The following is a 25,755-nucleotide window of genomic DNA, read 5'->3' as shown; positions in this document are numbered from 1 at the left end:
TGCTTAGATATGAATGGTTTCATTCTTCTTATAATTACAATGCCCTAGCAAAGAAGCAATAATTGAAATTGCAACAAGAAGTTTGAGTGCTTTATTGCAAGTGAATTGAAAATACCTTTGAAATTTTCCAGGATTCTTAATAGCTCTGTGTGTGTTTCTCCAAATCCAAAATGACCGTAGAATAACAACACTGGAGCTCAGAGTATTGGTGTGAACAAAGTGACTTCCATTAGGGTTGATTTGATAAAACGTGTACTGGAACATAGCAGCCAAATCTTGCTTTAAATGGAGCCAACTTTGCCAGAGTTATAAAATAATGGGTGAATATCACTGTGCAGCGATCATTCCATTTGAGTTTCATGGTGTTCATGGAACTGTGCTGGGCCTACACAAAAGGGAACCTTCCCTATGGGTTCTGCACCGCTGAAGTTGATCTGCCACGAAGGAGCTTGGATTGCAGATGAGAAGAGCACAATTTTCTCTGTCTGTTTGCAGTGGTGGATCTGAACCTCCTGAAGGAGGAGGCACGGCTGTACAGCTGCACCCCGCGCAACTTCTCAGTGTCACTGCGCGAGGAGCTCAAGAGAACGGACACCATCTTCTGGCCGCTGTGTCTGCTGGTGAAGCGCTGTGGTGGAAACTGTGCCTGCTGTCAGCAGAGCTGCAACGAGTGCCAGTGTGTGCCAACAAAAGTCACCAAAAAATACCACGAGGTATGGACTATTTTTACATTTACATGTTTGGAAAAACTGAAAGACAATCAGGGCATTTACTTTTAATAAAATGAATGCACTGCCATTAATATTTTAATATTTTATGTATTGCACTTTTAGTAAATATTTTTTTAGCATTTTAATTAGGTATTACATTGAAAAAGGTAAAATCTTTCTTATTAATATACTTTTCTGTGTAACTATTAATTTCTGAGGTATTTGCTAGTGCAGTTCAGACACATCACAGCCATACCTTTTGTTCTTCCTCTAGTGGTAGATATTGACTTTATGAAGAAACAAGTATTTGTTCATTTCCATTGCTGTAAATTTATAGCTAAAATTGTTTATTATAGAATTTTCTAATTGTGTTAACTCTACTGTTTGCTCTTAAATAAAATTAAGTAGAAATCTGAAATGGAAAGACTCTTCTTTGGCAAAGCAACATGATTTAATCATGTTCAACATGATTTAATCAATTTTGTAAATGGCTTGAGGTAAAAGCAAAAATAGTAATGAGTGGGTAGAATTAAAGAAGACCTTCAGTTTTAATACGCCTCCTGTCATCCAGTGGGTTTCCAGTGCAATCTAGCTCATAATCTAGGTGTTTGATGAAGTACTTGCTGTTTTCTTGATGCTTGGCTTCTTCTCCTTCAGGTTCTTCAGCTGAAGCCAAGGATTGGTGTCCGGGGATTGCATAAATCATTGACAGATGTACCTTTGGAACACCACGAGGAGTGTGACTGTGTGTGCAAAAGGAATACTGAAGGATAAACATGATATAATTGTGCTGTTTTCTTTCAAAGCACATTCAATCAATGGCTGATTCTATTATGGGGCTTGTGCATTATCTCCTTCTGTAATCTCAGTTGTTTGCTTTGGGGATCTTCCATCTTGAAGATTTACAGTGAGCTCTAAAAAGAGGAGAAGCCAAACTGGGATTATATGTTGTGTGACAGCTCTGTTTGGAGGCCCAGTGGAAGGATGGGAGAAAGGCATCAATGAGGGATTTAAAATATATGTATTGTTGTTGTTCCCCACAATTTTCTTGGCAATACATGGATTAATAATTTAGGAGTAGAAAATAGATTTAAAAGGCTGACATCATGGAGACTTGATCCTGCTGGCTGTCTCATTTCTACAGCTCGAGTACATCTGGCCTCTGGTTGAAAACACCTGAAATCTTTCTGTGTTCAGCTACTCCTACGTACTCTAAATCAAAGCGTTCTCTGTTGTATAAACTTGGGTTAAATCAGACTGTCTTTTTCTGAATTAAATTTAATTTGTCTAATGCTGGTAGGAAGGACTGGATTTTTCCATATGCTCTAGTAAAGCTCCTGCCTTTTAGAAGGAAGACTGGACAATAATGTGAGCTAAGAAAGCAAACATTGAAAAGATCAGTGCCTTTATTCTTACTACTATGGCTGATGATTTTTTTTGTGTGTTTGTTATTTTTTATCGTGTACATTTTTATACTCTCCTTTTGACGATATAACTATTTGCTTTTCTAAACTTGTTAAATATATCTATTTTTACCAAAGGTATTTAATATTCTTTTTTTTTTATTACAACCTAGATCAACTATTTTTTAGTTTTGTGAGACTTTAAAGCCAGACTTATACAGTTGGAGGAACAGAAATGTGACTACAGTGGGAAAGAAGCATGATCTCTTTGCAGTTTGTTTCTACAAAGTGAAAACTACAGGTTTTTTTTCACCTGGATGCACAGTAATAGTAGACAAAGATATATGGATGAAGTTCTAAGCTTGCTAGCTCCATGAGCCTAAAAATATGAGAGACAGAGGTTACTATAACCAGTTTCAAAAGTTGACTTTAAAAATTCCCTCTCTCCATACTGTCCTTTGTTCAGGTAGAAAAGAAATGAGCATAGATGGATGCATTCTGGCTTGTTTAACTCTTTAATTTCTTTAAAGGAGAATGACCTACAATGTAAGAAAAGAAACCAGTGGCTTGCAGCCGTCATGATTCATCATGGTCATGGGAAGGCAGCCCTGTCAATGATGAAGTGTATGGTTTTCCATTCACAGAAACAGCTGCTTAAGTACTGTTCACTCACAGGAATGTAACACTCTGCAGAGCAGTTTGATGAACTCTATGGTATTGTTCTTCTGTATGTTTTATTCTTTAACCCATACACTTATCCCACCCCATGCAAATTGAAACGGAAACAGTAAAGTATTTTGCTTGTAAAATGCTTTAACATTGTGCCTAGTTTATTTTTTTGACTATTGGATTTTCAGATTGTAATGAATCACAAAATAAAGTAATAATGCTAATTTTGGGAGAATAAATGTTTCAGTGTGGTTGCATATTTGTACCTGTCAGTATACAATTTAATGGGAAAAGATAGGATCGTGATTTTCTCCTTACCATTTTGAAAGTCAGCTCTGAAAACAAAAGTCTTCTGTTGCCAAAACTTCCACTTGCTTTATTAATTCTGCATTACTGTAAATACACAAGGGGAAAAAAAAGGAAAGGAATTAATATGATGCTATTTGTAGAAACAGTCAAAATGTTCAAAATTGTGTGGGATGTGAAGCCATCAGATGGAAATTGCATCTTCTGTTATTGTTTCCATAGTGAAAATGAATTCTGATGAAAATTTGGGTTTTTTGCAAGTTAGTATGACTTTCTGATACCAATTCTGGAAAATATTCAGGTGGCTTCTTACTTTGTCCCCACCCTCAAACACCTACACAGTAAGAAAAATTTCTGGTGTAAATGTGACATATAATTTTCCAGTTTGAATATTAACCCTGTATCAGAATACAGAATTATGGTCCCAAAGAAACCTGGTTTACTTGAGTTTTGAGTCTTTGACAAGAAGTGTTTTGCAGGGATGTTGGGGATGTCTTTGCATTAATGTTGTCCCTTTTTTGGTTTTTTTTTCTTAATTTGAAGAGTTTTTGAACAGCAGGTCAAGGTAAAGACAGAAATCATAGCCTCTGGCATCATAATTCAGCAGAGGAATCAAAAAATGTAATTCCATTACAGAAGATTCTGCTGTAGGAAATGCAGGAGGTCTCATCCTCTCTGTAGACTTGCTAGGAGAAAAAGGCTGGTCATGAATTTTGAGGTAGGTATTTGGTGGCAGCAGAGTAATGGGGAGTTTCTGAGACCATGTGGGATGTGGAGAGTAGTGTTTTCCAAATGTCACAAGTAGTTTTTTTCCTATTGACCCCCTCTGTCTCACTTTCTTCCTTGCCAGTTCCTTGAACCAGTTTCCTCCCCAGCTGCTTGCTTTGGACCTGTATTTGAGCTCCTTTCCCCTTTGCTCCTTGTATTGCCTTCACACCATTTCTGTTTGCCACCCTCTTGTGAGACATCATTGAGCTCTGTACCTCCCCCTTTTCTCCATGCTCGGGCTTTGTCTTCTTGCTACTTGTGCCAGGTTTTTCCACCTCTCCTCAGACATTCAGGAGATTTGGCACTGCACCTCCTCCCTAGCTGAGAGAGTCTAGAGAGGCTCATTTCTCCTCCAGGAGGGGATGTGGGAAAGGCACCAGCTGAGGGGAGCAGTGAAGGGTGCAGTTCTCCTGCTTGGTGCTGCATCCCGGGTCCTGCCAGGCAGAGCAGCTGCTCCTGGCTGTGGGTGGCTCTAAGCAAAAGTTGTGGTAAAAACTGACTGAAGTCATCAATAGTGAATTACTAACAAGCCGCTAACAGTGCCTTTCACAGCTACAGGTAATGGCAGCTGAATGCCAAGGATGTGTGGAAATAGATTGACATAAGTGGGTAGTAAGCCTTTTCTAATGTGGAATAGAAGTTGCAAGTTTTGATGTTACATCTTAGTGGAGATTTTTTTTAAATGTTTCTGTGTATTTTAAGCCATGAATTCCTGAATTGCATAAATGTAAGCACCAGGGTTTGGCAATAATGGCTGTTTGTAATGAGTCTGAAAAGTGGAAACAACCAAGTAGAATAAAGTAGCTCCTGTAAACAGACAAAATCCAAATAGCACAGTCTGGATTTTGTAAGTTTTATCCTATGCCCAATAAATGTCTTCAGTCAAAAGTAATTGTTCCCCCCAGAGGAATAGGTGGGGGAGCTGATGACTGATGTTGAGCCTTGTTTTTATGGATTCTGTAGATACTCACATTCCTGGAACCCTCCTGTCAGCTGTGGCCAGCATGGGAGTCGTGGAGAAGCACCAAATCTTTACTCACCAAGGGCGTTAACTGCAGATCTCTTGGCTCTTAAGTGTTTTTGCTCTGTGTCTGCCTGGTTGAACAGGCTTACAGCTCCTTTTCAGCAGAAGAGAAGGAAAAAAAATGTGGATGAGAGAATAGAGTGTGTGGAGAAAAAAAGACAGAAACACAAAGATTTGGTTTTTATTAGCTAGTGCATCAGCTAATGCAAGCTGTTACCTGATTTCCTTTCTAACAAAGAACTGCGTTGAAACTCTTAAAATTTTGCAATTCAGGTGCTAGCTGCTTAAATAGTCTCATTTTGTTTACTCAAATTCTGAAAATAAAAATTATAAAAATCTACATTGACATTTACATTGTAAACATTTCTGTTTGGCTTCCGAATATATAACGATAGTGCTGCTGTTCAAGGCTTTCTCACAAACATCATGCAGGAATGCTGAAGAATCATGGTTGCATGATTCTTGTTCAAACCAGGTGCTGAAGCTAAGTAGACCAACTTTTCTGACTCTGTGATATGATATTTAAATTTCTTTCAGTAAGATTGCTCTTTTTATCACTTTTTGCATGGGATGCTTTATCAATTTGCCTTTAAAAGCCCTTTCATGCACATTTGAAACCAAAGAACAGTGGTTTTGTTTATTTGCCAAAATCACATTGTAAAAAAATGGCTGCTTAATTCAGCATAAATTGGACAAACTTCTCTGAGAAGACAGTTTGCCTGTTGCTTCACTAGAATTCTCCCAGACTGTTGTAAGAAGGATAAGTTTACAGCTCAATCATGGGAGAAAGATGGCAGCTTTTTTTGCAATTGTGATAGTACATAAGCTATATTCCTGCTCTGAATCTTGCTCTGTGTCAGCCTTCATTGAGCTGATCTGTCTTCATCAAGTACAGAGGCAAAGCCTGGCCCTCCCAGCTGAGGCAGCTCTGTTAGATGTGTAAGGTTCATCAGTGGGAATACTTCATACACAGGCCTGTTTTCTGAACAAAACTTTGCTTTCTCCAAGAGTCTTAAGGAGTTCTGAGTCTGGAATGGCTTTCTATGTAGCTGATCTGGGCAGCTTTATTTTGCCTAATGAAGTAAAGACAGAAGTGCCAGTTTGACTCAAGCCTTTATTGCCTTCTTCAGATTCTGCTTCAATGAAGACAGATCCAAGCCAGCTTGGATCTGGTGTCTCTCCTGTTTAGGGTGAGTGATAAACCACATCTCATTAAACTTGCTTTCCTTTCACTGTGCAGAATCCCATTAAATTAGCAAGGTTGGGAAGAAAACTCAATTATCTTTGTCCTGCTTCACACATCTGTGGGGTGGGTCTTGTCCCAGACATGAAACTAAAACCTATTTAAGAGTGAAGGACCATAATGTTTAGGATTATTTGGAAAAACAGCATCACATAGTGATCAGAACAATTAGCAACTTTGAGGCTCAAAAGATAGTAAAATGAACTTCACTACCTTGTTCAAAAGGCTTCATTTAGAGACTGAGAAGAAGAAAATGTTTTGAACTTTGATTTCACACTTTTAGAGGTTTTCTGCAATTTTGGAAGAGAGGCTGCTTTTCACCCTTGTTGCTAGTATTTTAATTCTGTATTCTTTTGTCATAAATTGAGTGATCACCTTCAAAAGCAGTAAACACATTAGTCTCTATTTCCCCAGGTTTTAAAAGGCTGGACCCCCTGATTCTTTCAGCCTTCAGGGTGGCATCTCTTTTATTGTGACCAATACACTTTTCAGTGAGGAGAAATCAGTTACCTGGGAACCATGTAGCATCTTTATGCTTGAAGGCTAAGCAGACTTTTGGTATACTTGCAGAGAGGAGGTTTCAGGCAGGAATTGGCTTTTTTGGTGCCTTCACATAATAGAAAAGTCACAGCAGACTAGCTAAAGCATGTATGGAATTCAAATTAACACAATTCCACCACTGTTCTCCAGAAAGGATATGCCCCACCACGAAAATACTCAAAAATAAGTCTATTTACCTGTGACTTGCTTTAGTTACTTTTCATGTCTCATGTTGATGGTAAGTGCTGAAAGACAAAGCATATTTGAGCTATAAAATCTTTTTCATCCAGAGCCTTAAGCAAATAAATATAACAAGAATCTTACTCTGTGTTATGTTGTGTAGTTAAATCTTGGAGCTTAAGCACAAATTTCTGATATGGTCAGAAACAACCTCCTCCTGGCTGAAAGTACATGCTTTCCTGAAAATTTTATGGCATCTGGCTCTTGGGGAAGCAGTCTGTACATATATGTGGGATATGGTTTGCACATGGTCCTTGGTGACAGGCTGGCTTCCACTTAGAAAACTGCTTGTTGGTTATGCAGAACTAGGATTGAATTCATTTTCTTATTAATAAGAAAACAAGTGAAAGACCTGTGTTGCCTTAGATCAAGTGCTCATCTAGTTCAGCATTCTTGTCTCTATTCATAGTGATCATTGATGAAAGCATACTTGAAAGTATGCTATGTTTTCCAAATTCCATAGATCATCAGTTTAGGTCTCCTTTAGCCAGAGTATGAATTACAGCCCATAAAATCCTCAGGAGGAGCTGTAAAACACAGCCTATTTAAATAAGTGAATGTGTCTTTTGCGCTATGTGATCACAGTGTGCTGAAATTCAGCACAGGTTCTGCCTCACAGAAAATGGTTATCATAAGTGTCTTAAACTTGATTTCCTGGGCTGAACAGGTTCAAAAGGAACAGATTAGCTGTTTCACTACCAAAAAGGCAGTGGGATCTTGAAGTAACTCTTTTACAGAGGAGATGCAATGCAATTCTTGTATGCACTGTGAAGTGTTCAATAAAAGTAATAAAAGTGTCATACAGACTAATTAGTTTCAGGAAGGGTAGAAAAAGGTTACTAAATGTTCTTTTGCAAAGCATTGTTAGTATATATATTTCTACTGTACATTTTATTGTACTCAAGGCATCACTCAGGTTGAACAATCTTTTCTAATACATTTGGAATATTCTTTTTTTTCCATCACTTTCAGGTAAATTAAAATATTAGGAAATTTTGGTGCTGAAATTTTGACTATTGCTGGCAATAGTTCAAGAAGTATTGGAGGCAACCTTTAAAGCATAGCCATTGCTAAAATAGAGATGATGTGTTAACATCTCAAACAAAGAGACAAAATGATGGCCTAAATCACAATCTGTGACTGTGAGCAATTCCTTTCAGCCACCTTGGCAACTGTACATTTCCAGTAGTTTATCAGTGTTGCATGTTAATACCAAAGTAATGTAGCTTTTTTTCCTACTTGTAAAAATAAGGATTTATTCCATTCAATCAAGGAAACTAAATTAGACAGCTATGTTAGAGAAGCTAATCAAGTGTGGGCTGGATGAGCTGGCAGTGAGGTGGATCGAAAACTGGACAAGTGGTCAGGCCAGAAGAAACTCCAGTGGGAGAGCAGTATGTGGCCCCCAGGGTCAGTAGTGGGTCCAGTCCTGTTCAGCATCTTCATCGATGCTCTGGATGTTGGGGCAGAGTGAGTGCACCCTCAGCAAATTTGTAGATGACTCCTAAGTGGGAAGAGTGGCTGATGCACCAGAGGGTTGTGCTGCTCTGCAGAGGGTCTTTGACAGGCTGGAGAAAGACTACAGGAACCTCATGAAGTTTGGCAAAGTGAAGTGCGAAGTCCTGCATCTGGACAGGAACAACTCTAGGCACCAATGTATGCCAGGAGCCACCCAGCTGGAAAACTGCTTTGAACAACAGGATCTGAAGGTCCTTCCTGGTGGACACCAAGTCGAACATGAGCCAGCAAGGTGCACCTGTGGCAAAGAAGGCTAACAGTGTCCTGGGCTGCATTAGGAAGAATGTTGCCAGCAGGGCAAGGGAGCCAAGCCTTCCTCTCTACTCAGCACAGCTGAGGGCACACCTGGAGTGCTGTGTCCAATTCTGGGCTCCCTGGGACAAGAGGGACATGGACGTACTGGGTAGAGTGCAGCTAAAGTCCACTAAGATAATAAGGGACTGGAGAAGTTCCTGTATGAAAAAAGGCTCAGAGAGGTGTGAATGTGCAGCCTGAAAAGGAAAAGGCTTGAGGAGGATTCATCAATTTGTACAAATTACTGAAAGGAAAGTTCTCTTCAGCATTGCCCAGTAATCGACAGAACCAGAGGCAATGGACACAAACTGAAAAGCAGGAGTTTCCCTCTGAACATCAGGAAAGGCTTTCTCATTGTGAGGGTAACACAGCACTGGCAGAGTTTTCACTAACTCACACAGTTTTCAGTAATCTCACAGGGAGATTTTGGAGTCTCCTTGCTTGTAGATATTCAAAAGCCACCTGGACACGTATGTGGCCAATGGGCTGTAGGTGGCCCACTTTGACCAAAGGACTGGAACCACATGATTTCCAGGGGTCCTTTCCAACATCAGCCTTTCTGTGAGTAGCACACATATAAATTCTACAAAAATTAAATCTTCATCTTAACGCTGAGATATTCAATTCATCATAGAGCAAAGAATTAATAAGCAGAGAGTCAAGTACTTTCTTATGCCATAAAGGATATACCTAGGCATCAAATTGCCTTGTAATGTTTATGATCTGATAAATTCTTCAGTTTCTCCCTGAAAAAGCTTCTAAGGGTTTATATCTGCTTTGTTAATCATTGCTTTCAAGATAAAAACTGAAGATAAGGATGTGAAATAATAGTACGTTATGTGATAGGAAATGGCCTATATCTAGGCCAATATCCTGTGTGAAATCACACCTTTATTTTTCAAGTAAGATCAAGTTTCTTATATAAGCAATAATAGCCTTTGAACTCTTACCAAATTTCTTACTTAACAGTTTCTCTGTGTTTTGGTTTTGCTTTATGTAGCACATAAAAACATAGACATTTTCCCCTCATACTTGCTAGCAGTACTTTGCCCTGACAAAATGTACCTCACAGGAGCAAATGGAGAATGTGAGTTTCTAGTCATTTGGGAAATGACATCAGAGCAATTTTATGGCATGCTGTCCAGGGGCAGCAATGCCAGGAATGGTGCCACACAGGATGATGATAACCATCAACTCACAGATAGGCCACTATGTAAATACCCACAGGATGCAGGGCTGGGGACCAGCACCCCCGGGAGTCAACAGTGGAAAGGATGAACTTCTTCAAAGTTGAATTGTCCTTGATTTACTTTGGGAGAATATATAAAGGCAAATGACATCATCCTAGCCTTCCTGGAAGGGGAAAAAAATGAAGAGCTAGTTAAACTATCCTAATAGTTAAAAATTCTTTTTGCCCAATGGGAATGTGAAAAAACAATTTCACAACAATGCTGCTGTTCCCCTTGCCCATGCTCAAGGTGGCATTTAGATCAGTAAAGACAGCATTCTTTCCAGTGTGAAAGCAGTGAACAAGGTTCTCTATATAAATAATTTACTCCATAAGAGTACATGAATTAATATATCACTGCTATACTAACCACAACCAGTCATGTAAAAGCACTTTGTGTGGTGGGTTAAAATTATTGCCTTAAATATGGTAGCACAGTTCACAACTTTTTAAAGAAACCTTAATGGATTTTAGAATTTTGGCTGCCCTTGCAGAATTCTCAGAGGTCACTCTGAGTGACAGCTGGAGTGAAAACTTCTTTGTGACCTTTGGAACAGTTTTAAACAGTGAGATCATTACAGGAATCTTATTCAAATGTAGGAGAAGAGGTCAACTACAGATTTATTTTTAAGTTTCAAGAAGATGGCTTGAGACACCATTCTCTGTTGGCAGAAAGATTCCTGAGCTAGGACTGGTTTGTCTCTTAAAACTTAAATTTTCTTCCCTCTCATAGGAAAATGTAACAAGATTAAAATAGAAATCTTGTAATCTAATATTTAACTTTATTTGCTTTCATATATTCTTTTTGCACACATCCTTCTGCGTTGCAAGCAGTGCATCAGAACTGCCTAAGCCTGTGCATATTCTTCCTGCCTATAAGCTGTGCTAATGGGCCTCAGAAAGTAGAAACAGTCTTTCTTGGATGTCTGAGATCAGCATCAGTGTAGTTAAGTAATAGAATTAGTAAGAGTAGCTAGTCCATGCCCAAAAAAAAAATCTCAAAACCTCAGTATCTCTACAGATGAAAAATGGAAGAGTCAGAGGAACTCTTTACAGACACAAATATAAGGTAAGCATCTCTTGAAAGGCAGTGGGTTGTAGTTTGACTTTATTACTGCTTCTCAAAATCTCCCCTTTGAACAAAGAAAAATGGCATCAGAAACTAATCTTTGAAAAGAGACTGGGGTGTAGGAAGACTGAAGAAACTAAGCACAAGGCAAAGGATGGTGTTTACAAAGGAAGCTGGTTGTGTTTGGGAACTAGTGGTGTTCATTGTTTGAAGAGCTCTGAAGGGATGGTGTGTGTATCTCCATTGCACCTTGTCTCCAGTAGGCTGAAGGGATGTCACTGGTGCCTATGTAAATGTCTTCTCCAAGGCCACAAAGGCAGGAAAACTCCTGACTGGCTTTGCAAGGGTGTGCCATCAGGGGCAGAAAGCATCTAGGCAGAGGGTATGCTGTACTGAGAGATCTGCCATGCCTTCACAACTGGGTACCAAATGTGCTGCTCTGGGTGATGTTTCTTTGGATGTGTTGTGAGGTGTGGCTTCTCTCAGGCTGTAGAAGGAAACTCATCTCCCAAGGTTCTGTCTGGTTGTCATTACTTTGTCAAGTAGTAAGAGACAAAACTTTTGTCAGAATGTTTTCCAGTCCTTTTCCTCTCATTGGATGCTTTGCACTCTTTGACATTCTGCCATAAGAGTATATCATTGATTTGAGGTGCAGTTCCCAGTGGTGAGCCAAATGCTCAGCTGCTCCTATTGCATGTTGTGTTTGCCTATTTTCTGCAAAGCACAGAGGGAAACATTGCAAAGAGGGGTAAGGATTTGGAGAGGTTTTCTGCTGTTTGCTGAAAAGCCATTGGAGACTGTAATGGAAAGAGCTAGGTTGTGGTTGCACATGGCTGAGGAAGACTTCAAGAGGCTGAGAATTTGATTAAAGCATTCAATATGCATAAAAAATTAGGATCAGGCCTGTGATTTAGGTTTACTATGGCTAAGCAACTGGCTAATATTTAGTTCTAAACAGAAAAAGAAATGTTTAAATATATTAGCTATTTCCTAATTATTTGGGCATGTCATCTTTGGCTTCAGTCTATTACCATTTAATTCACCAAATCCTAAACCTTTAGAGCTGGAATGAGCTGCTGCAATTTATATTTAAGTGACATGAGTACTTTGAGACTCAAATCTAGAAAGTGGGAAATCAATTAAAAAAAAGTAGCTTGGATACATCTCTTAGAAATTTCCTCCCACTGTGCAATCAAGAATATCATTACTTTGAAAGCTAAGTCTTCTGTTTGCTGTATGAAGTTCCTTGGTGTTCTCTCAGCCTATTGTGCTTGATTTCATTTTTACTGTAGGTACAGTATTTTCAGTAATTGGAGGTATTATGTTTAATTTTCTGCCATTTCCAACTTTTCTTTTTACCGGAGCTCCAGCAAAATTGTTTACCAGAGGTACGTACTGTGAAATATATTTTCCTGTGTTTCCCATAGGTGAAATAAATTGCTTCATGTGGGAAGCATGGAAAAATAACATGACACATTCACTCTACAAGAGATCTTTAAAACCATTTTTTTTTATTTGCAGTGGGATATTCAGCTTTCTACCTAAAGTTAGAAAACTTTTTTATGTATACTTTTTTTCCCCCCCTAACATGTTTAGTCCTTTCAGAAAAATCTGAGAGCTTAAAACTATTTCCAAATATGTTGCCTGTTAATTTAGTGACTGTCAAGTTAGTTGTATCAGACGTCCAACTAGGGATTAATTTGCCCAATAACAAACGCAAATAGTGTTTGTTCACTAGTTCAATAGTTGCACTTCATTAGTGCAACTTTGTTCCTGCCCTCTTTCCTTCTGGGCAGGCACAAAGGCACTTTGGGGAATATCTGAGGGAAGGGCTGTGTGTTTTACAGAGCTGCCTGACCCATGTGCATGACACCTCTGAAGCAAAGTGAAATTTTAGTCCTATTACCATGCACCCTTCAGCTGGGGAGCTAGCTGGAGACCTCCCTTCTCCATTTTTTTTAATGCTTTTGCTATCTCTTTATATTGACATTTTTTCTTTATATTGACATGCAGATATTGAAACCATCATATTTTCTTCATTTTAAGAAGTGGACAGGGGCCCATCAAACAGTCTGTATGTTTTCTGTATGGTCTTCTGTCTGCACAGTGTATGGAGCAGGAGGGCCCTGTTGAAGCAGGAGTGAAGGTAAATACCTAAACACACAGGCTGTGTACAGCAGATCACACCATACACCTGTATAGCTCCTTCACAAATGAATGAATGTGCACAAACGCTGTAAGGCTACAAGTTTGAATATTTGTCACAATATTTTCTTAATGGAAATCTTTTTTTCTTACTAGCATGAAAAAGGAAAAATTGTCCAAATGAATGCTGATTTTTGCCTAATGTACTCTCTGCCAAGGTTGGAGTTAGATTGTTATGAGCTCCAAGCGATTTTAAAATCAAATTTTCTTTGATGGCAAAGACACATTCTAAACTGTGTGCCTATTATCTCTCTTGTGATATTCCATAAACACATTTAATGAACTGGCAGATTTCATAGTAATGAATTGCCCTTTCAGTTTGCATGATAAAGGTTCTCTTTTTTCCAGACCAGAGCACTAAACATGTCTTCCATTACAAGAAAACAGAGAAATTGAGACTGTGATTCTGAACTACAGATTCTGTGCTTCTATAAGCAAAGATTGTGCTTCCAGGTTTAATGTAATAACATCATCTCCTTCTCTGCCTTCGAGCTGGTAACCTTTCAGACTGGAAATCAGCATTGTGTTCTTGGTGCCTGGTGAATTGCTGATCTTGGTGAATTGCTGAGCATCTCCCTGTCCCTTTCTTAGTTTACTCTGTTGAATGTAGGTGGTGGTACCTTCTTTTTACAAGGCACTTTTAATTCTGAATATGGAATTGCCATGCTAAATGCAACTTTATTTGTTATAAATTGGTTTGGAATAACACCACGTAGATGAACCCAGGGGAAGACAGAATGAAAGAGAAATGGAAGTGCAGAAGTTTTTGTCAAGTAATTGAATTGCTGTGTAAGGGGAGGACAGTGATTTCCCCAGGCAATTATTTCATGAGGTGCTGAGATGCTGCATGCAGCATTCATAATTTGGACACTCCCGCATTCTCACAGTAACCCAGACATACATTAAAATAGAAGCGTGGTACCTTTTTGTTTGGATTGGATTTTTTACCATATCTTCATTAGTGCAACTTTGTTCCCATACCAGCAGAACTAGTGCTGCACCCTTTTAAGGTTGCAATGGATTCCACAGTTTGTGGGTAGGTGTTTGCCTGCAGTGCTTCGGACACACTCTAGCCTGGCAAATTAAATTTAATTAAAGTGTGAATTGCTTGAAAAGCCAGGAATTCAGGAATAGTTGTTTTTTCAGTGATCCTGTCTTCCTTGCAGCTTTTTCTTATCACCTATAGCTTGAAGGGTAATATGGAAATCATTTTACTTTCTATGGATAAAAATTTGGACATCTGAGCATAAATATGATTGAAATAAATTTGTTTTCATCAGGTCAGATGCCTTTACCATGTATGCAACAGATCAGAAATCCATGCTCAGTATATCACTAACATAATTTTAATTTCTGGGTGGATTTGCTAATGGTATTTATCCTGTTTTTAGGGACCATTTTTGATGTAACTGGGAGAATTTTATACTTCTAAGTCTTCTTTATAGACATAAAAAGAAGCAAATGCTTCTCTCTAACCTAAAACATCTTATGGTGTTCAAATGATTTACTGAAGAACTTTTTCTTCTTTCTCACTCCTTTGAGATTGAAAGAGATCCAAATTTATACTTCTTTTGGCAGCTACAAATGTAAAAACTCATCAGCAAGAATACAAATTTGAGGCTTAGTATCTAAATTAATGTACTTTTAAAAAAGGACCAAAACATTCAGCTTAAATATAACATGTGGTTCCAGATTGGCACTGGGTTGTTGAAAATCTCTGTGGTATAGTATTAATGTTTCAAAATTACAAGTGCTATTTCTTTCTAAATATATGCATGTATTTCCTTATTTGTGCATTCATAGGCTAGACTTTGCATTTAGAGTGAAAACATCCCTGGTTGCATGTGTCTGTTTCAGCTCTTACCTTTAATATGACATTAGCTTTGTCTTCTTACAATACATTCTTGTGTTTATGTACATATTTTTTATTAATTTGCTGTGTTGTCATTCCTGTCATGTTGGCAGTTTCATGCGAACAGAAACCCATAATATTGACAAAAGAATGAGTGGTAAAAGTGAAAATTACGGCAAAAGGAATGTATTCAGTGCTTCATATTTTACACTTACACTCACTGACAACAGAAAAGCTGTTTCCTATCCCCAGTCCAATTACCCCAATTATAAACTAATGTTGAATGTTTTAAAATTCAGACACACTGTTTCAAAGATAAACACTTTATTGGTAAAGTAATAAGGTTATGTTTTATTTTTCATCTTTTTTAATTGAGACCTTTGTTCAGTTAAAATTGGTGATATCATTGCAATAATTTTATGTTGCGGGAAAATAATAGTTTGACTTATACAGTGGGGCATGTGGTGTTTATAGAGATAAGTTACAAACTCTTAAAACTAAGATTTTATAATGGAAGTGTTGACACAGGCTTCATTCTGCTGGCATAATAAATTCTATTATAGTATTCATTATAAGAATTTCCAGTCCTTTTATAGACTATGGAGTCTCTGGAAAGCAAATGAAGTCAAGAATTACTAGACTATCACAGAAGATTCCTCACAGTTATTACTTAAAAGTAGCGTATGATTTGGAGTGTTACTTTTTTTTCAGGAGTATTTTCCTTTTCTCCAGACAGAGGGACTTCAGTGTAACTTGATTTGTTCGAAGCTGTCTTTGTTTGGAAAAGAAAATCAATTTGATATAATCTTATTGTTAGTTATCTGGGAAAAAGAGATACAACAGCCTTCTCTGAATAGCACCTTTTGATCCATCTCACAAATGCGTGATGATTTTTAATATTTTATAATTTTCTGAGTCCAATAGGTGAGATGTGCGAGCTGTCTTTCTTATATAAATCACAGTGCACCATCTTGTTGAGGGGTTCATATGCATTTTCAACCCCTAAGAATTTCACTGTGTGTAAAAGCAACTCCCACACATTAGCCCCATGTACAGCTTTAATTCCTTGTGTTATGTATCAGTCACTGCTAGAAGTAACTATTTATTATTCTTATCTTGTCTGCAGTTGCAGAAAATCATAGGAGACATTAATTAACATATAAAAGATATGCTATACTTTGCATTACAGGAAAGAGACTGAACAGAATATTTTGATTCCCTCATATTATTCTGTGGGTTCATTTTGGTTGTCAGACTGGAGCTGGCTATAGGAGAGGTTGTATTGTATTGTATTGTATATACACACATTTCTATAAAATAACCTGAATCTTCACCAAAAAAATGTGAATAAGTCCTCAGGCATCTCACAAATAGCAGCAGAAAGATCCAGAAAGACAGGTTTTAATGTTCTTGTATGGGTATTTAGTTATGTATGAAATTTCTGTTAAGAAACTGTGAATTTTAGATGTATACATCACAAAAACTCCAACTCTTCTTCTGAAACTATTGGGTGTCCTTGAAGTTATTCAAACATCTACATGGAATCAGATATATCAGGTGGACAAGAGAAGATGTTAAGTCCAAGCAACTGTTGGATGTTGTTTAATGGACCCAAAAGTATGTTATGGCTGTGGTGGGTGACAACCCTAGCAGAAGACAAGGGGAGGTCTGATGCTAAATGCAGCACTGGGTGACAGTGGAGCAAATTACTGTCATGAGTAAGACCATAATAAATTTCTCTCTTCAATAAGAAGTCTGCTTGCTGCATTTACTTCCCAGCATCTCCTTTTTAGCAGTTATTCCAGGAAATGGCTTAGGAAGTACTGAGCTATAAATAACATTCTTTTCCACTTAGGATAGAAGTAGAGGGAAGAAGGTGTAGATGTTTAAATGAGTGGTCTGATACTGAAGCAGGTCAAGCCAAGCTGTGAGAGCTGGCTGTATTTAATTAGGAACAGTCAGCTGACAATTTATGAGTGGTACATGCAAGCCATCTTTAGCTCACTGAGTAGCTCATGTTCAAATTGGCAAGTACAGTATTCCTTTCACCATCCCATAATACACATCCCTTTCCCATTTATGTGCACAGGCACAGAACAATGAAAGTGCACCATAAGTAACATGAATGATGGGATTGCCCTGTGAAGAAATAATAACCATCAAAATATCCAGTAAGTAAATTTCCATGGGCATTTGTGCACATTCTCTATTTCAACTGCTAATATGGTACTCCTGAAATTTCAGGGAGCAGTAGTAAAATATGTAGTCTTGGTTTAATGTGTGCTAAAGCGTGAAGGTCACACAGTGTCTCCAATTGATGTATTCAGTTTTTTAATAAATACAGGGATATTATAATGGTAACCTTCAAGCTACTGAAGACCACCCTCTTCAGAGACTGTCACTGATGTCTTGTATCTGTGGTCTGTCCAAGTGCCATAGTGTCAGATTTCTTAAGGCTGATTGTTCATCTGTCTGTATTTCAGGAAATTTATAGGCAATCAAACTAAAAAGATAGAATCTAGACATGCAAACTATTTCAGGTGAAGAAAGGTCTCAGTGGGAAGTTCAGGAAAGACATAATAGTTATTATGAAATGTATTTCCTTTGACTAGGTGCTATAACCCTCATATGCCCTGTGAAGCATAATTCAGTGAACCACTTCAAGGGAAAAATAACACAGTAAGCTGACTGAATAATGCATATGGCAGATTCTCTTTCTATTTATGTTTGCCTTCTTTGGAACAGAAAATAATGAGTTGAGGGGACAGAGGAGATTGATACCTCAAGGAAACTGAGAGAAATGTTCAATTGCAGTAAAACATAGGACAAATTTTATGCATGTATATTATATATTAATACCTCATACAATCAGTGAACATGGAGGAACTTTTAAGAGATAATCATTGAATTAATAGTTGAATGGATTATTTAGGTAAACATGCATGTGAATGTGGTCTGTAGGAGTTTCCATCACTCATAAAATTATATGTCCAAAAAAGCGAAATTTCTATGGTAAGATATCAGAATAGATCAGTCCTGAAAATCATGCACAATAGTTATGTTGTAATTGTGATAATGAAATAAAGATTTTAATATTTATATTTTATTCCTTCACATTTAACTTTTATTTCATTTTATGTAGTACATTTTTCTCTATTTAAAATGGAAAAGTCACTCAGAAATAAGCCTTAAGGAAAATGGAGGAAATTGTGATTTTTATTTTATTTTTTTATGAGTCAATATTCATTCAATTGTGTTGTGAAGATATTGTAATTATGAAAATTCTATTTGCAAACATGAATTTGATAAGAATCTATTGATGGATCTTTTTCTTCTCACAATTGTTTTTGTCACTTCTCAGAAGAAAATACATTTGGAGAACAGAAAATCCTAATTATGAAGGATTGAAGCTTCTAACTTCAGGAGTGAAAAAATGCTTTAATCGTTCTGAGTTATAATTAGGTTCTGCTGCACCTACACGATACATCATGCCTTGCCAATGCCTTTTTCCTATCAAAGTGATTATACCAGAGACACCAGATTTCTTCCCACTGCAGTGCTTCACTATGCAACCCAGGCACTGATAAGCCCACATAACATCAAAGACTTAGGAGAATTCCTGGCTCATTGATAACCATGACCAGCACACCCTAGATAGGTGCAGTGAAGAATTTACAGATTTACAGGGGTTTGAGGAAATTGGATGGAAAGCACAGGACTTGTACTGCAGTTTCTTGTAATTCTGATGTAGAGAACATCAATATGTGGTATAAATAATTAATGCCACATAACAATTACTATGTTTCTTCTTGCGTGTCATTTCATTCCCAACAATAGCATTAAATTAAGATTGAATACTTCACTGTTGAAATAATGATTATTCATACCCCTTTAAAATGTGATGTGTCATTGGGTGAGTCATAACACCCTTGTGCTTTTACATCTACTTTATACTTTGAAATATATTAGTGTTATTTGTGTTAGGGTGGTGATGGTATTGTGGGTTTTTTTTGTAAACCAATGAAATTAAATTTATCTGTGTTGTGTTTTTCATTGTAGATAATCACTGTAACGCCTGAGTATCTTGCACATAAAAATAATAGGAAAGTCTAATGTTAAAATCTTAAAATATTTGAATTATTTTTACACTTCCAGAATGCTACTTTTTTACATTTTCTTTGTTTTCATAGGGCAGAGAGGCAGGGTTGTCACATGGTGGTATTAGATGTAGTACTGTAATTGTGTGCATCCCTAATATTGGCAAGGCTTGTTCAAAGAAGGCTGTGAAATGTTTTCAAAAGAGGTAAGTCTAGATCTGCCTGCTGTCTTCTGACAGAGGCTGTGCTTCATCCCCTCCACACAAGAGTATTGATAATGGTGCCAATGACAATGAATCCACCTTGCTTTGTTGTACAGTCTCCCTAAGGATCTCAGTTCTAGTGCTTTACTAATGTATTTACTGGTTTTCTTCAAAGATTCTGTATCTGCTCATCCCAAGGTGGAGGAGATTCAAAATTGCTGGAGATCAAACTTCCCAGGTCTGTTTTAAGTTCCTTATAAGGACTGTGTATTGCTTTTGGTGAACCTTTTTATATTGCAGACTTCTTGCAGCTATGTTAACAGTACAAAGCCTTTATAAATGGAAGAATATATTTATAGGGTTGTCTACTCTGTGTCATTCTGGTTTGGTACTTCAGTCTGCATGATGAGCAATTGACCCTACAGAAGTAGCTGCCAAAGACCTGTCTTTTGTACCAAGTGTTGATTTATTTGTGTGTCTGCTAGTTCCTAGCAAATCGTGAAGGAATGAAAAAACGTCTCTAATATGAGGTCATTGTTATGATGAAAGATCCTAGCAACCTCCCCAGCCACTCTGCTTCCATGTTTTTTCTTCCTGTACCCTCTTTCCTGCCCAGTTCTCACTATACCATTGAGAGAGCTGCTCAGTGTGCCAGGACTACTACCCATCTGGTGTAGCTGCAGCTGGGTGGTGTGACATTTGATCCAGTCCTTTTCCCAGTGAATTTCTACTAAAGCTCAGTTTTGATACAAGTTTCTTAGAGAACTTCACTGTCAGCAGCTCATTGTCACTGGTGCATTTCATGTACTTTCCAAGGTCTTTCTTCTACAAAGGCTTAGAGATAGGCTCAGTTCAACACACATAAATAGTTCTACTACAGTGAATGAGACCTCTTTAATGTGCATGAAGTGCCTCTATGAGCTTTTGAAGAAGGTTACTTAAAAATTCTTTAAATATACATGTATTTGGAGGGTCCCCAGATGAAGGAAGGAATGAACGATGAATCTGACTCCATGTTCTCAGAAGGCTAATTTATTATTTTATGATACTATATTATATTAAAGAATGCTATACTAAACAATACTAAAGAATACAGAAAGGATACTTACAGAAGGCTAAAAAGATAATAATAAAAACTCATTACTCTTTCCAGAGTCTCAACACAGCTTGAACCTGATTGGCCATCGGGTCAAAACAATTCACAGAAACCCAATGAAACAACCACCTGCTGGTAAACAATCTCCAAACACATTCCAAAAGAGCAAAACACAGGAGAAGCAAATCAGATAATTATTGTTTTCTTTTTTCTCTGAGGCTTCTCAGCTTCCCAGGAGAAAAACCCTGGGCAAAGGAATTTTTCCAGAAAATGTGGAAGCCACATACGTGTTCTTATTCACAACATTGAACTTTCCAAGGACTGCTGCTCTTGGGGAGGTTATCTGCCTCATGTTGTTTTCTGGAAGGTACACAAAACCCTGGGTTACCTATGTGCTCTTCCTCACAGATCTTTATCTTGTCCACTAATGCAGATAAGTGAGGTGATATCTCCTTGCTGTTGAGATATCTCAGAACCTCTGCAAGTTCAGTGGGCTTTGTTAGGACCTATGCTCAGGTCACACATACTGTGGACTTCCATGTCCATAGGTTTGGGATTTTCAGGCAATTGCACCTCTCCACCCTGTATAAGAAAGCTAACATTGTGCTAACACACGTGATTGGTAGCAGTGTCCTCCCTCATACCTGGTATTCCCAGACTATTTGAAAAAAGGAAAAATAAGAGTATCTTCTGTCCCATTATTTCTTGGAAACCAGTGAGATTTTGTTCAAATGTAAATATTTCCCAATTCTTTCCCTTCCATAAGTTTTCTAACTGTTAACTTGTTCTGAGACAGTCTTGTCCTACTTCCAGTCAAGTCTTCAATTGTTCCTTTTGACTTGGAAAAAAAATTACTGTCACCTAGACAGACAAAATCATTGTCTGCTCAAATAGCAAGCGGTAATCTTGTCAAATTTACCATGCCTGAAGCAGAATATTTTTTCCAGACCAGACATAACAGTGAAAAAATTACTTTGTGATGAAAATGCAGCCAAACATTGGTGGCCCCTAGTTCTGCCTTTGGGTCAGTGAAGTTTTCAAGGAAGGCCCTGTGGTTTGCTTGATCTTATTATTGCAGATTGGGAAATTAATGCTTCTATTAAAATATCTATTATTGGTAATGATGAAGAACAAGAGTATAACTGTGCTGCAGTGCTTTCAAATATTTATCATACTCTTACACATCTGCTGAAACACCTTCCGAGAAGCCTTTAATTCCATTATTGGCAGAAATCCATTTGTTGCTTCCTTTCACTGCTTTGAACATCTTTCCTTTAGAACTTTCATATGCATGTTCTTGTTCTTTATGTACAGCTAGTAAGTGTTCCCAAATATGTCTCACTGCCAAAATAAGACAGGTTACAGGCAGCAAATTAGGATAAAAAGGGAGAAAAGAAAGACGGAATCAGCATTAAACCAATGTTAGAGGCAGAGAAACTGAAGCTGCTATCCCAGGCAGTATAACTAAGTCTCACTTTGAGCAGTTTGTCTTTTCTGGCAAACCAGCAATCCTCTCTTCACACTAACTCTAATGTTTGTCCAGCCTTGATTTTGGCTGTTTCTGTGCCTCAAAGCTATAAAAAGCAGGAGAAAGGAGGGAGGGGAGAACAAAACCCTTTCATACTGCTTTTCAAACTGAAATGCCTTAGCCAGGGCTGGAGCTGAGACAGGGAGGATGGCAGGGCTGCAGCAGTCAGCAGTCAGATTAACTCCAGGATCCACCACCACAGGCAGGAAGGAGATTAAATAGCTTGTCCCTTATCAAGTCTGAAACAGAGCCAAGAATGAACCAAAATCTGAATCAAAATCAGTGCCTGCCTAACACATAGAAAAATCTCTTTTCTTGATTTTTCCATTTAGTGGTATTTTTCACTACCTCATTTAACATTTGAACTGTGCCCACATTTCTTTCTCTATTTTTATTTGCAAACAGTTTATATTCATTTGGTTAATCTGTATATGTACATCATGCAAACTTAGATTACAAAACGAGACAGAAATTTATGTACTCAGATTAAAAGAGCAGTGTGGAAGTTTTTAAGTACACAATAGACAACTTGGCTTTAAAGATATCTCTATAATGTTAGAAAAATACAGAATGTGCAACTAAAATGGTACAAAACCTAAATGTGTTTCAGTTTAAAATGGTTATTTTTGGGATAGAGAAATCTTATGTCCAAATACAAGTACAGTTATGTGTGGCCAAAAGTATGGAGGCACTACATAAACGATTATATATCAAAGGAAATATACTGTGTACTACAGTTGCACAGAAGAAAATAATATCCCTAAAAAGTTGAAAATAAATGGCTGTCTAGAGTATTTGAAAAATGAAGAAGTCTAGACTTCAAAAATATGTTAATTGAACTGAGTATTTTTTTTAATACAGACAAATGTGTAATAAATAAAGTTGGCATTTACTTTCAAAATAATGCTAAAAAGCATTCAGAGTTAAGTGATTTAGAATAAATGGCTCTGGATTATGTGGCTATCAGAGTAATAGAAGGAGAATACTAATTAGCACTCCAAATCTTTAATAGTATACCAATCCAATTCTCTCCTTTGGTAATTCTTTATTGTAGCCATAGTAACAAAAGAAGAAAACTTAAGCCACACAGACATTTTCAATTCCTTTTATTTTTCTTAAAGAAGTCCTAATTTCTCTAAGAAGCTCTGTTTTGTACTTGTAACACTTGTAATTATACCTTTCTACATTTAAATATGACAGCATATCCTTAGGCATAATTCATTCCTACATAGCTCATCTAGATTAAATTTTTAAAAGGTTGCCTTTGCTTTCATTATTTCATGAAGAGCCCTTCAAAATAAGCTGCAGTATTCAGAACTTAAATATATATACATATATACACACACACACATATATATATAATGACAGTACTTACCTAAAATAGAACAGTTATTTTGAGGGATGCTCTTTTAGATGTACTTTTAGAAATAGTTCAGAGGATTTTCATGCCAAAGCAAAAGAAAGTTAAAGAAGGTAGTGATTTGAAAGCTCCAGGAAAGGTCTTAAAACATGTAGTGAATCATAGATTAATCCAGGTTGGAAAATGCCCCAAAAGATCTCTAGTCCAACTTGCCACTCAAAGCAGAATCAGCCCTGAGGTCAGCTCAAGCTGCTCAGGGTTTCATCCAGTTAGGTCTTGCAAGCCTCCAAGGCTGCACAGCTTCCTTGGGCAGCCTGTTCCCCTGCTGGACTGTCATCAGAGTAAAAGAGAATTCTCCTGTTTTCAGTGGGACCTCCCCCGTCCCAGTTTGTGTCTGTTGTCTTTCACCCTCCTGACAGGGACTGTTGTGGTCCTGTCTTCATGCTAAATTTACCATTAGTGCTGGGGGCTCCACTGGGTCCCCTGAATCACCATTCCTTCTCCCAGATGAGCAAGCCTCAGCCTCTCCTTACAGGACACCTGCACTCCTGCTGCAGGCCCAGCCACCTTGGCAGTCCTCCATGGACCCTGCTGCATTAACAGTGCCTTCTTTACTGCTCATGAGACCTCAAACAAAACACAGGCTCCTAGATAGGGTTGACATGTGAAATTAAAGGGCACAGACCTCTCCTTTGCCACTGTGTATGTTCCTGACTGTACAGCCCCAAACACTGCTACCCTGCCCTGCTGCCAGAGCATGTCCATTTTTAGATCCACCACTGTCTTCTCTACAGAGCTGCTCCACAATCCTGTACCATTGTGTGGGTTTAATGTATCCAAGGGGTACAGCTTGGCAATTGTCCTTGTTTTGATACCTAGGGCTCCTGTCAGCCCATCCCTCCAGGCTGCCTGGTGCTCCTGGAAGTGCCCATGGCTTCGGGCACATTGGCTGCGTGCACCAGCTAGGTGTCCCCTGAAAGTTTGGTGAAAATGAACTCTGACCTCTTCTCCAGATCACTGTAAAATGTGTTAGACAAGAGAGGTCTTGAAAAAATTACAACTGGCCTCCAGGCAGAGCGTGTGCCATTAACTACCCACCCTTTTGGCCCCAGGGCCCAGGCAGGTTTTCACCCATCTAGTAGGCCACCCATCCAGATTCACCACCCATAATGTTCCAATTCAGATACCAGTATGCTGAGGAAAGGAAAAATAACCTCCTGATATTTTTTTAATAGAATTCATATTTCTAAATTGCAGGGAAAGTTCTTTACAAAAAAAACACTGCAATATTTTAGAGTCACATTTTTATAAATATTTAATCTGACAAGAGTAGCTTTATGTTATTGCAAATTGTACATAATACAGTGCAGTGTGCTGATTTCTGTACAGTAAATAGAATAGTTTCTTCTTTATCTATCTAGTATATCAACAGGAATGAGAAATGTCAGAACTACTCAAAGAACAGGTTCTTATCATAGTTTAAATCTACCACAACAAATGGGAGATTAAATGGTAGATCCTGACACTGATCTCAGCTTTTTTGAGAATAATTTCTATTAAAATGCATTTATTTCATTCCTCTAGTAGTCTATGAAACTGTACAGGTGTTTGCAAAACAAAAGTGGCCAGGGAATGGGAGTTTTTGCTTGGGAGATAGCAGTTTTTGAGGTGGGAAACAGAGTATTTGATATGAGGCAGGATGGGTTTTCCTAGTTATAAAAAGATATCTCTCCTCTCTAACTTCTTGATGGGTGCCATCTGTGACTGATTTGGTGTCAAGGACACACAGATGTGTGCTCCTGTCAGGTTTCAGGAAGCATGTCCATCCTTGCACAATTTTCTTTGCCACCACAGCTAAAAAGAGTGGCCCAAGGAGCAGCTTTGTCAGGGCAGACAAACAGATTTGGGCCACTGGAGGCTGTGATATGTTCATACTGAGCCCCTTATGTGACGTGCTTTTTATAGAACAGGTGATTGGAGCCCTCCCCCTTAAACAAGGGCTGGTACCTGCAGATCTAAGTCAAGTAGGTTGTCCTTCTTTTTCATTCTTGGCTCACATCTGAGAGGCTGTTCTTTTCATACCACCATCTTTTGTAGAGTGGTTGTGTAAACCTTTCTGCCAAGCCATTTAAAGCTGTGTGAAATTTTCCTCCCTAAAATTTTGACTTTCTTTTACTAGGATTTTCCACCATATAAATAATGTGAAGAAAATCAAGACAGGATGAATATGAAAGAACAAAGCTGCCTAATACTTGCTTTAAGGCTCTGTGTTCCAAACTGCAGCCTTTATGACTCCTTGAAGTCATAAGGGGTCACATAAATTTGGGGCCACCTGAATTCTTTAGTTTCCATGCATTTTTCTGAGCTTTCACACCGACATGGCTGCCCAGCTTCTCAAATGG

The 25,755-nt window shown here is 38.1% G+C and overlaps 1 protein-coding gene across 1 annotated transcript in view; it reads left to right on the top strand.

Moving 5' to 3' along the window:
- Positions 1–3,021, top strand: part of PDGFC (platelet derived growth factor C) — a 122,450-nt gene extending 119,429 nt beyond the window's left edge. The window contains exons 5-6 of the mRNA XM_036382963.2: positions 496–713; positions 1,368–3,021. Of these exons, the coding sequence (XP_036238856.1) occupies positions 496–713; positions 1,368–1,484 (335 nt within the window). The 3' untranslated portion in view covers positions 1,485–3,021. The remainder of the gene's footprint in view (positions 1–495; positions 714–1,367) is intronic.
- The last annotated feature ends 22,734 nt before the right edge of the window (positions 3,022–25,755 follow it).

This window comes from Molothrus ater, chromosome 4 (genome assembly GCF_012460135.2).
Source record: "Molothrus ater isolate BHLD 08-10-18 breed brown headed cowbird chromosome 4, BPBGC_Mater_1.1, whole genome shotgun sequence".
In the NCBI taxonomy this organism is placed as follows: Eukaryota; Metazoa; Chordata; class Aves; order Passeriformes; family Icteridae; genus Molothrus; species Molothrus ater.
The sequence above is the reverse complement of the archived record's forward strand: the minus strand, read 5'-3'. Positions and strand labels throughout refer to the sequence as shown.